This window comes from Chironomus tepperi, unplaced genomic scaffold, assembly GCF_022539635.2.
Source record: "Chironomus tepperi strain 1889 unplaced genomic scaffold, CSIRO-AGI_Ctep_v1 contig_423, whole genome shotgun sequence".
Classification (NCBI taxonomy): domain Eukaryota; kingdom Metazoa; phylum Arthropoda; class Insecta; order Diptera; family Chironomidae; genus Chironomus; species Chironomus tepperi.
The window spans coordinates 559,761-572,806 of record NW_027226545.1 but is presented as its reverse complement, the minus strand read 5'-3'; the positions used below and the strand labels follow the sequence as shown (position 1 = coordinate 572,806).

Below are 13,046 nucleotides of genomic sequence, written 5' to 3'. Positions count from 1 at the left end.
TCCAGTTCACTTCTAGACCATTAAAATGAGATCCAGTAGGATCCATACAACTTCCAGATGCATAAAAACAAGATCCAGTAGGATCCAGTTCACTTCCAGACCATTAAAATGAGATCCAGTAGGGTCCATACAACTTCCAGATACTTAAAAACAAGATCCAGTAGGATCCAGTTCACTTCTAGACTATTAAAATGAGATCCAGTAGGATCCATACAACTTCCAGATACATAAAAACAAGATCCAGTAGGATCCAGTTCACTTCTAGACTATTAAAATGAGATCCAGTAGGATCCATACAACTTCCAGATACATAAAAACAAGATCCAGTAGGATCCAGTTCACTTCCAGACCATTAAAATGAGATCCAGTAGGATCCATACAACTTCCGGATACTTAAAAACAAGATCCAGTAGGATCCAGTTCACTTCTAGACTATTAAAATGAGATCCAGTAGGATCCATACAACTTCCAGATACTTAAAAACAAGATCCAGTAGGATCCAGTTCACTTCTAGACTATTAAAATGAGATCCAGTAGGATCCAGTTCACTTCCAGACCATTAAAACAAGATCCAGTAGGATCCAGTTCACTTCTAGACTATTAAAATGAGATCCAGTAGGATCCATACAACTTCCAGATGCATAAAAACAAGATCCAGTAGGATCCAGTTCACTTCTAGACTATTAAAATGAGATCCAGTAGGATCCATACAACTTCCAGATGCATAAAAACAAGATCCAGTAAATTCAGTTCACTTCCAGACCATTAAAATGAGATCCAGTAGGATCCATACAACTTCCAGATACTTAAAAACAAGATCCAGTAGGATCCAGTTCACTTCTAGACCATTAAAATGAGATCCAGTAGGATCCATACAACTTCCAGATGCATAAAAACAAGATCCAGTAGGATCCAGTTCACTTCCAGACCATTAAAATGAGATCCAGTAGGGTCCATACAACTTCCAGATACTTAAAAACAAGATCCAGTAGGATCCAGTTCACTTCTAGACTATTAAAATGAGATCCAGTAGGATCCATACAACTTCCAGATACATAAAAACAAGATCCAGTAGGATCCAGTTCACTTCTAGACTATTAAAATGAGATCCAGTAGGATCCATACAACTTCCAGATACATAAAAACAAGATCCAGTAGGATCCAGTTCACTTCCAGACCATTAAAATGAGATCCAGTAGGATCCATACAACTTCCGGATACTTAAAAACAAGATCCAGTAGGATCCAGTTCACTTCTCGACTATTAAAATGAGATCCAGTAGGATCCATACAACTTCCAGATACTTAAAAACAAGATCCAGTAGGATCCAGTTCACTTCTAGACTATTAAAATGAGATCCAGTAGGATCCATACAACTTCCAGATACATAAAAACAAGATCCAGTAGGATCCAGTTCACTTCCAGACCATTAAAATGAGATCCAGTAGGATCCAGTTCACTTCTAGACCATTAAAATGAGATCCAGTAGGATCCATACAACTTCCAGATGCATAAAAACAAGATCCAGTAGGATCCAGTTCACTTCTAGACTATTAAAATGAGATCCAGTAGGATCCATACAACTTCCAGATGCATAAAAACAAGATCCAGTAGGATCCAGTTCACTTCCAGACCATTAAAATGAGATCCAGTAGGGTCCGTACAACTTCCAGATACTTAAAAAAAAAAAAAACCTCGAAAGGTTACGACCGGGCTGTGTTGTTGTCAAAATTTTTTGCAATTAATAGTTCATTTATAATTCTCAAACTACAAATAATTAAATATCAATTTTTAGTTTAATAAGTGCATAATCGAATAGTTGTTCAAAACAATCTGAAGTGCAGTGAGAAATTTAATGAATTACGCTCAAAATTAATTAAATAGAAATTGACTGAATTGTTTTTGAAAAATAAATAAATTAGCTTTTGATCGTAACAATATTGCACGAATATAGAACTATTTAGTGAAATTTAAGCAAAACCATAAAGAAAAAGTGAAAAAAAAAGCAGTAACAAAGCCATAAACACGTAAATTATTGGATAAAAATAAATTGAATTAAGTTTGTTTACAATTGTGTACGATAGTGTTAGTGAGCATTCAAAATCTGTTGAGCCGATATAACACGTAAAGAGTATTACAGTAGATCTGAACATAATCATCAATCAAAATACGTTGAGTACAATATTTAATTATAATGCCTATTGAAAATAATGAATTAAATAAAATTTGTCCAAATTGCAACGTTGAAAGTAGTATTCATGAATTCGCCCAATGCACAATCTGTAAATTACTAACCCACACATGTAATAAAGCATTTACAAATGCAAAAATTAATGATGAATTTATCCAAACCGCTGAATTAAATGGTTTTAAATACTTCTGTACGAAATGTATGCCCTCTCTAACATCTTTTTCAGTAAATATTAGCAATATACAGTTCCAACTAGATTTAATTAATAAAACAATGCTTGAAGTAATTATGGAAATTAAAAATGTCAAAAAGACCCAATCCGATTTATCAAATAGGCCTATAAACGTTCAGTCATTCGCCGATAACACACGTTCGTTTTCAGAAGTTGTTAAGGAATCAACTCTTGTACTTGCTCCGAAAAATCCAGAAATAGATAAAGAAAAGTTAAAAGATAAAGTTAGGAAATCAATCGATCCGGAAGCATATAAGATTACGGATTTCCGTACAACACGAGCCAACAAAGTCATACTGAAATCAGGAAATTCAGACGCTTCTGCTTTCGCTTCTTCAGTAAAGGATAAGTTATCGGAAGACTTTGATGTAACAGTTTTTAAGAATGATAAACGTCAGCTTAAGCTGATTAGATTTGAAAATCAAGAGTACACGAATGAAGAGATTGTAAAAGCAATTGTCAGTCAAAACGTCTTTATAGACAATCAGAAGGAGATTAAGATTCTAAAAGAAATCAAATATCGCGACAATGATAAGCAAAGCATTTTAATCATCGAGGTGGATTCCAAATCACACAAGAATGCTCTTGAGCACGGATTTATTAGTATAAAATGGAAGAAGTACAGGATTTATGATGCATTAAAAGTGACACAATGTTACAAATGCTCCAGATTAGGACATATAGCAAACAGTTGCGAATCCAAAACACCAATATGCCCCAAATGTTCTGAAACGCACAAGGCAGAAGAATGTCAGTCAGCTGAATTTAAATGCATTAACTGTGTTGATGCAATTGGAAAATTCAAAATCGATATATGCCCAAATCATCCTTCATTTGATCACAAATGTCCCACAATGCTGAATAGGCTTAACAAGATTAAAAACAAGATAAATCAAAAGATCTAGCAATCAAAGCCGCATCTTATATGGTATACAAATACACAGAGTCTCATTTCAAACTTGCCAACTATCAAAATCTTTGTTACAGAATTTAAGCCCAAAATATTAATGCTTTCAGAGACACGAACAATCGCCAACATGAATGACAACGAATTATTTCTACCAGGATACGTATTATACAGAATAGACTCCCACAACAGACATACAGGAGGTGTTGCCTGTTACATTCACTCTTCAATTAAAATCGATCTTTTTGCTTCTTATAGTGAACGACATATATGGTCCATGTCTTTTAAAATTCTTTATGGATATGCCAGAGAAACTTTTTGCCTAATTTATAGAGGTCACAATTCCAGTCATTCAGATTTCTTAAATTTCATCGAAGGTGCATGTGAAACTTTAGCAACCCAATCTACAAACTTTCATCTAATTGGTGATTTCAATTATGATTTTAATAGCGATAGTTCACATTCTAAAAGTTTAATTCGTAAAGTCAAATCCTATAACCTTCGTCAAGTGGTAAATTTGCCAACCAGAGAGTTCAAAGGAAGCAGTACATTGATCGACTGGGTCGTCACAAATTCGAGGAACCTACAAACTATAGTAAGAAACGACTGCAATATTGCTGATCACAATTTCATCGTCATTGACTTTTTTTCTCATAATTTGCGTAATAACGAGACGTGTTATACTTTTAATGATTGGTCTAAATACTCTGGTAAGGATTTGCGTACTCATCTTTCGTCAATTGAATGGAACGACTTTGATTCGTTACACAACGTTAATGATAAATTCACATTTATCAGCAACAGCATCTCGTCATATGTAAATTCTAGAATTTCAGTATCAACAGTGAAACGTAATCCTTCTATAAAATGGTTTAACAAACATCTATATGACTTGAAAAAAGAAAAAATTGCATGTAAAGTTAGATGGAATAATTCGAAAACTGATATAAATTGGAGAAATTATATTCGAGCAAGAAATTTGTACAAAAACAAAATAAGAGAAGCAGAAGCATCATACATACAGAGACAGTTACAAGAAAATAAGGAAAACCCAAAGAGTTTATGGAAAACCCTAAAAGCTATCTATGATAATAATAATAAAAGTAAACTTCAAGCAGTGAAATTTGACACCATCTTAGAGACTGACCCTTATCTTATTACTAACAAACTAAACACACATTTCGTACAGTCCATTGAAGAATTATCATATCTGATTCCACAGATAAATGATGACATCCGTTTCTATATCACCCCCTCGTCTACTAAATTCGTGTTTAATGAAGTGACATACAACACAGTCCAAAGTTACGTAACCGAAATGAAAAAGAAATATTATCATGACAACGTTAATGGTAGAGTCGTCTTAGATGCTATCAGCAATGCTGATTTCTTAATATCCCTGACTGCCCTTATAAATGAATCTCTAACATATGGAGAAGTACCAGACTATTGTAAAATAACAACAGTAACACCCATACAAAAAGTAAAAGGGTCAATATCCGTACAAAATTTAAGACCAATAAATACATTATGCGTAATTGGTCAACTACTTGAGCGGGTAGTAAAGGATCAATTAATCGAGCATTTCGAAGTTAATAGTCTATTCGCACCACAGCAATCAGGTTTTCGCAAACTGCACAACTGTGAAACCTCAATTAATAGCGTATTAACAGATTGGAAGGAAGCGAACGATAAAAACCTTGTTACCGTGGCTGTCTTTATAGACTTAAAGCGTGCATTCGAGACAGTAGATCGCATGTTATTGCTGCACAAATTACATCTGTATGGATGTGATGATAAAGTCGTAACTTGGTTCAAATCGTATTTTGATAACCGTTTTCAGCAGACACGGTTCGATGTTGCAATTTCGGATATTCAACAAATTGTTTTAGGACTTTCCCAGGGTTCAGTGTTAAGTTGTGCATTATTCTTAATATTTATTAACGATATCGTCAACGTGTTACAGTACTCAAAAATTAAAATTTTTGCTGACGATATGCTAATTTATATAAGTTGCAAATATACGGACCTTAGTAGTACTATCGATTTACTAAATGAAGATCTCACACGCGTCTTTAAATGGCTTTGTTACTGTAAGCTCACATTAAATATCGATAAAACAAAAGCAATGCTTATTACAAGCAATAAATCACTCACACTATGTAAGGCAATTGTATTTAATGAACAGGAATTAGAAATCGTAACAGAAATCAAATATTTAGGAATCATTGTCGATTCAAGTCTCACATTCAATAATCACTTAGATTATGTTCTAAAGAAGTTGAATGCAAAATTTTATGTATTGAAGAGATGTGCTCATAAGCTAGATTTTAAAAGCAAAAAGCTTTATGTAGCTTCATTAGTGAACTCGCACTTCAATTATTGTTCGTCAATTTTATTTTTGTTGAGTGATGCTCAGATAAATGAGCTACAAAAAGTAATTAACCGATTTGCTCGTCTGTTATTAAAGGCAGACTTTCTTACATCACGAGTTGACATGCTCGAAACTTTGAAATGGTTATCTGTTAAACAGACAATCTACCTTAATGTGATTTTATTTATTCACAGAGTGGCACTTGGACTTTCACCAGCCTATTTACAGAGACATTTGATAAAAGCAGGCGACCAACACCATTACTCAACCAGAAGAAACAACGAATACCAATTGAAGAATTATACTAAAGCATCATCACAAAATTCTTTATTTTACAACGGCTTAAAGCTATATAATAGTTTCATAACATATAAAAAGACAAGAACCTCAGACACGAAACTTTGCACAAAAGCAATTGCTATTGAATATGTAAAATCAAACTTCCCCTTGAATAAATCCGGGAACCTATCATTAGTACATCAGACTCACGTGGTGCACCCATGTACAAACGATAGTCGCAGCATACTGTGATCGCAATCAGGCATTTATTAGGTAAAAGGTCTTATCCTTACTCCTGTCTTTAAGGTGCTCGTAAATGTAGATTGAGTATGTACAGTATTGCCAGCGTTTCGATAGATGCGCGATAATCACAGTATACACTAGACCGAAGGGTGGAATCATGTATATTGAGTGTGGCTGCAGAGTGGAAATTGTATCCAATTCGGACCCACCAGTATGCGCGAGTATTAAAGACATAAATCACCTTCTCGAGGGTGCTTTTTGGCAATACAGCGTTGATACTAAAGTGCTACAATGCAGCTCCGAATAGAAGAATATGAAGTATCTCAGAATTGTTTGAAGTATCTCAGAATTGTTTAAAGTTTCGTGTCAAAAATGAATATTGAAATTAGTAAAGAAATATCAGAATTATACATATTTTATTGTTAATCAAATACCGTTGGTAATAAATTTATTATATTATTATTATTATTATTATATTAAAAACAAGATCCAGTAGGATCCAGTTCACTTCTAGACTATTAAAATGAGATCCAGTAGGATCCATACAACTTCCAGATACATAAAAACAAGATCCAGTAGGATCCAGTTCACTTCTAGACTATTAAAATGAGATCCAGTAGGATCCATACAACTTCCAGATGCATAAAAACAAGATCCAGTAGGATCCAGTTCACTTCCAGACCATTAAAATGAGATCCAGTAGGATCCAGTTCACTTCTAGACTATTAAAATGAGATCCAGTAGGATCCATACAACTTCCAGATACTTAAAAACAAGATCCAGTAGGATCCAGTTCACTTCCAGACCATTAAAATGAGATCCAGTAGGATCCAGTTCACTTCTAGACTATTAAAATGAGATCCAGTAGGATCCATACAACTTCCAGATGCATAAAAACAAGATCCAGTAGGATCCAGTTCACTTCTAGACTATTAAAATGAGATCCAGTAGGATCCATATAACTCCCAGATACTTAAAAACAAGATCCAGTAGGATCCAGTTCACTTCTAGACCATTAAAATGAGATCCAGTAGGATCCATATAACTTCTAGATGCATAAAATCAAGATCCAGTAGGATCCAGTTCACTTCTAGACTATTAAAATGAGATCCAGTAGGATCCATACAACTTCCAGATGCATGAAAACAAGATCCAGTAAATTCAGTTCACTTCCATACCATTAAAATGAGATCCAGTAGGATCCATACAACTTCCAGATACTTAAAAACAAGATCCAGTAGGATCCAGTTCACTTCTAGACCATTAAAATGAGATCCAGTAGGATCCATACAACTTCCAGATGCATAAAAACAAGATCCAGTAGGATCCAGTTCACTTTCAGACCATTAAAATGAGATCCAGTAGGATCCAGTTCACTTCTAGACCATTAAAATGAGATCCAGTAGGATCCATACAACTTCCAGATGCATAAAAACAAGATCCAGTAGGATCCAGTTCACTTCCAGACCATTAAAATGAGATCCAGTAGGATCCATATAACTTCCAGATACTTAAAAACAAGATCCAGTAGGATCCAGTTCACTTCTAGACCATTAAAATGAGATCCAGTAGGATCCATATAACTTCCAGATGCATAAAAACAAGATCCAGTAGGATCCAGTTCACTTCCAGACCATTAAAATGAGATCCAGTAGGATCCATATAACTTCCAGATACTTAAAAACAAGATCCAGTAGGATCCAGTTCACTTCCAGACCATTAAAATGAGATCCAGTAGGATCCATATAACTTCCAGATGCATAAAAACAAGATCCAGTAGGATCCAGTTCACTTCCAGACCATTAAAATGAGATCCAGTAGGATCCATATAACTTCCAGATACTTAAAAACAAGATCCAGTAGGATCCAGTTCACTTCTAGACCATTAAAATGAGATCCAGTAGGATCCATACAACTTCCAGATGCATAAAAACAAGATCCAGTAGGATCCAGTTCACTTCCAGACCATTAAAATGAGATCCAGTAGGATCCATATAACTTCCAGATACTTAAAAACAAGATCCAGTAGGATCCAGTTCACTTCCAGACCATTAAAATGAGATCCAGTAGGATCCATATAACTTCCAGATACTTAAAAACAAGATCCAGTAGGATCCAGTTCACTTCTAGACCATTAAAATGAGATCCAATAAGATTCAGTTCAATTTATTTTTTTGTTTGTTTACAAACATTTATTTTGCAATAATCGACTATAATTTGGACCAAAAAAAGACAGTTTTTTACATCTTGTGCCTCAATGGAAGCATCTTATGGCTCCAAAAACAATACAGTTCTTGCCATACCCATTCCCTACCAGAAGCAAAAAACCCGAAGTCTTAGTATTGAGTTTGAAGAGAGATATCGTGCTGATTAACTAACTAACTAACTAACTAACTAACTAACTAACTAACTAACTAACTAAATAACAGAAAGTGTTTTTTTGCGATTTCTCGGCACAGGAAGCACCAATCAAGATGCGGTTTTCACTGTTGGATTGGTATTTTCAGGCACAGACTTTCCACCATTGGAAATATTTGTCAATTCTGTAAGCCTGATGCAGGAAATTAAAAAAACTGAAATTTCAAAATACCAAAAGCAATATATTCACCCAAATTGAAAATTTGGTGTGAATATGAAATTCTTTTTTCTATAGAAAGAGTTGCGAATTGTGAAGCAGCAACAAGAAATAATGATGCCATAATATGATACATGTTTATTCGTCTAATCAAAAGTAATAATGGAAATGGAATGTGATATAAATCCCCTTTTATATGCAGCAGTGGCAGCAAGCAACCAAAGCATGATTAAATTCCAGCACAATTGATAAATCCAATATTCTCGTCACTCGCATTTAAATTTTTATTTTCTTCCTTCCTCAATTCTTATTTGGGGTTTTCATCTCCCTATTTATTTACGAGCAGTGCATAGAAAAATCAGCACAAATAATATTTAGATTTACATCCAACAAAAGCAGCAGAAAGACGAGAACTTTTTCTTCTTTTCTCTCTTTTGCTACCCTCCAAGTCTGATAAATGTGCAATCATTTTTCAATACAATCCAGCCATTGAAGAAGAAGAGAAAAAAATCCTTTTCTCAACTCACTCTGTGGCTCAACTATGCTTAATTCACTCTATATTTCCATTTTCATTGTTGATGGTCCTCTATATATTTTTGGAAAATTGTCAGAATGGTCCCCTTACATTATGCAGATGATGAAATATTATTTTATTCATATACATGTAGCAAACATACTTCCATCACCCCCCGACATCACACCCACTTATTATGTATTGACTTGAACTCTATATGGACACACATTCATTGATCCCTTCATTAAAATCCACTGAATTGCACATTTGTTTTCAACTCTCCCCAATTCAATGACTACTCATCGACACAATCCCCACAATACCCATTATTATGTATGTCTTCCCTTTGTATCTAATCATGTATACATCCATATATTATAGTATTTTCCAATTCCATAAAAGTATTTTGTTTGTTCTATAGAAATAAAAGGCAAAGAAAAATGGATTTATGCTGTCGGAGTGATTTAGGAACGAAATAAATGTACTTTTTTTTGCGTAAAAAGGATACAAATATGTGCTTTTTTTCACTTGATAGCTCAATTGGTTCCAATTATTCTTTATCAACCAGCCAAAAATGGAGAAACGCTTACAGATCATTTGCATACATTATCCTTTTTCCTCAACACATCCGTCATTGTGTGTGAAATTTTTTCTTTACATTAGAATGACTTTGAGGAAGTAAATGAGCGGTGACTTATTAGATGAATTCACATGACAGCGGTTTTATAAGACAGAGATATATCCTCTCCTTTGTTGATGAGGGAGAAGTTTTTGGAGTGTCAAAGTTTCTACTGAACTAGTTTGATGAACAAATTAATTAAATTTGAGTGATTTTAATTAAGTTACAGTTTTTCGTACCCGAGTTAAATTAATTCAATGAAGTAGATGAAGAAGAAGTATCATCAAGTTATGTCAATTTAATCAACTTTTGGGACTTTAGTTCTTCATCATCAACAAGACTTTTGAGTACCGAGTGCCTAGAAGCCCCTAAATTCCTTACAATCCCAAATTGATACTCAATTTCAATCCATCAATCAAATACCCAAGTATGAGTCAAATGATTAGGCACAACACCTCACCCAACCACTCAGGTCAACCATTAATCAAAATAAATTTAATTCCAACTCACCTTTACACTCATTTGAATCACGTGACGTGGCTCGTGCCCACGGTCTATCAAAATAAAATAATTTGCATTTTTCACAATCTCTACCCGCAGTATTATGTTTACATTCGCACTCCATTTGACCATCAACACCTCGTACACAGCGTGATGCATGTCCATTGCATTTACATCGACCACCAACAGAAAAATCAGAAAGTGCATAATGCATCATCAGCTGTCCATTGTTATTATTATTTTCATTGTATGATGATGTTGTTAATAATGTTGACATATCCAATTGATTGTCATCATATGAGTCGTCATCTTTAATATCATATTTAGGTAGTACAGTTTTTATTGATTTCATACTTGATGATTCCGTATAGACAATATCATCGTCCTCATCGTCATCATCATCTTCAATATCATCATCGTCGCCACTTTGGTGAACATTTTCCTCAAGCTGTTGATGTTGTGGAATTTGTTGACGATGAAATATAACTCTTATATCTGTTGCTGTAACCCAATCTTGAAGTATTGTTGATGTATCAAAATCAGCAGCTGATGGTCGTCCTTCTAAAGTACTGAATGCAATACGCGATCCTTGTAATGTTGTCGTATCCTTATTGTATAAATGACTGTCGGTACATAAAGCCTCCTGTTCATTATTCTTTGTTATTGTCGCACGATTGGGACGTCCATAAAATCGTCGACATTGCGTGCTATAATATTGAAATGGTTGCCACGTTTTACCATAGTCAGTACTTTTATAAATGGCCAATGAGTCTGGCTTTATTGAACGTGGACAGAATACCAAGCTAACATAAGTCAATTCGTATTTTTTACCCAATGATAATGTCAATGTCACATTGTCAGGAGGCGCATCAATACTCGTTGATACGGGTGTTGGTTCACTACGCCAACATGTTATATTTTGACTATTATTTATATCAGATAATGCAGTAGATGGATATCTATTTTTAGGATTTGAATCATCGCATAAATTACACACAGGAGATTCACTCTTAAAATTTGTTGGATTATCACAAACTTTAACTGGTCCATTTAGACCGCATGTTGAGGATGCGAAAATTGGTAAACCAAATGCCGCATTTACAAAATCTGGTAGACATCGCATCGGTCTATCCTCGTCATAACATGGATCATATGATTTTGATGGTGCGATAAATGTTGAGGATTTTTTAAAAACATCAAGTGTTGCCGCATGAAGGAGCGACAATGTAATTAAGTTTACATAAATTAATAACTTTACACTGAACATTATTTCACTGTTGAGGAATTTTTTTTTTTTGGATGTATCTCTCCCTAGTTAGGCGTGCTAATAGACACAATAAATTTTTATGTCTACGGATAAAATATTTATTTTTTTTATTATTATTGCTGATATCGCAATAATGTAGCACACAAACTGAGAATAACAAATATGAACACTGTTTAAAATATCCGGCGTCAAGCTGTCTCACAGCATGAGCAGCATCCTCAATGAAAAAATTATTTACACACAATTCTTTCTTCTCCTTTTCACTGTGACTTTATATTTATTTTATTTTTTTTTTTTGTGGATCTAGAACATTATTTTTTGGCTCCGATTTTTGCGGTGCCTCTTGTCGGCTCTTTTTTTTGGACAGTAAGGCAAGATTTATTAATTTATTTTTTTTGGCTCGACAATCTAAATTATTTCTTTTTTTGTCACATAAATCCACGAGAAATTCTTACAAAAAATCCACTTTTTGGTATCGCGGCAATTTTTATTTAAAAAGTCAATCCACCGCAATTTATTCCATAAACAGGAAACTGAAAAAATTCTCACACGAAAATCCACTTTTTTCCGAAATTACTTCCTTCGCACGATTAGAAAAAAAATATTTTTTTTTATCCACAATTGGCGCTCGAACTCAACGGAAGGAAAAGCAAGACTGAAAGCATAACAAATAAATTTTCAATCTTTTTTTTTTCACCTTTTTTTTGTTCGGGGGAGGACAGAAACAGGATGTATGTATGTGAGAACTCAGAATATGTCGTTGGAGCTTCTCTTGACTCTCAATTTATGCTTTATATTCTCTCTCTCAAAAATTTAATATTTTTTGTGTGCCTCATGTTGCGCAACATAATGCAATGTCGCATGACATAAGTGGTGGATCAACAGTTGAAATGGCAATTTTGAAAGAAGAAAAAAAATCACTTCCGTGCACCTGATGCCTTCGGAAATTTCTCTTTTTTACTGAGATTGGTAGAAATTTATTTATGACATAGAACAAAAAACACAGAAAAATTCTTCTTCCTTAATGGCGTCTAGACTATTTCTGTTTTACTATTTTTAGCATGTCTTATGCTCATAAAAGCTTTAATAATTTTTTGAATTATTACCTGTGAGCTTAATTGAATCTTTTCCTGTTACAAGCACAGATTTTCTTCATCATAAACTATTTTTTCTTATCCTTCACAATACTTGAACACAATGTAAAGCATTAAACTAGCTTGTTATATTTATGGATGAGAGAAAACTTCCATCATGGGTTGTGTTCAAACATACGGATGGATGTAAGGATGAAATTAATATAAAATAATATTTGAGTGATTCTGGGGAATTTTGTCGTAATTGCAT

At 34.1% G+C, this 13,046-nt stretch overlaps 1 protein-coding gene across 1 annotated transcript in view; it reads right to left on the bottom strand.

Annotated features, from left to right (window-relative positions):
* LOC139097486 (netrin-1-like) overlaps positions 1-12,335 on the bottom strand; it is a 67,545-nt gene extending 55,210 nt beyond the window's left edge. Inside the window, exon 1 of the mRNA XM_070649357.1 lies at positions 10,445-12,335. Coding sequence (XP_070505458.1) covers positions 10,445-11,702 — 1,258 coding nt within the window. The 5' untranslated portion in view covers positions 11,703-12,335. The remainder of the gene's footprint in view (positions 1-10,444) is intronic.
* Positions 12,336-13,046: the final 711 nt, after the last annotated feature.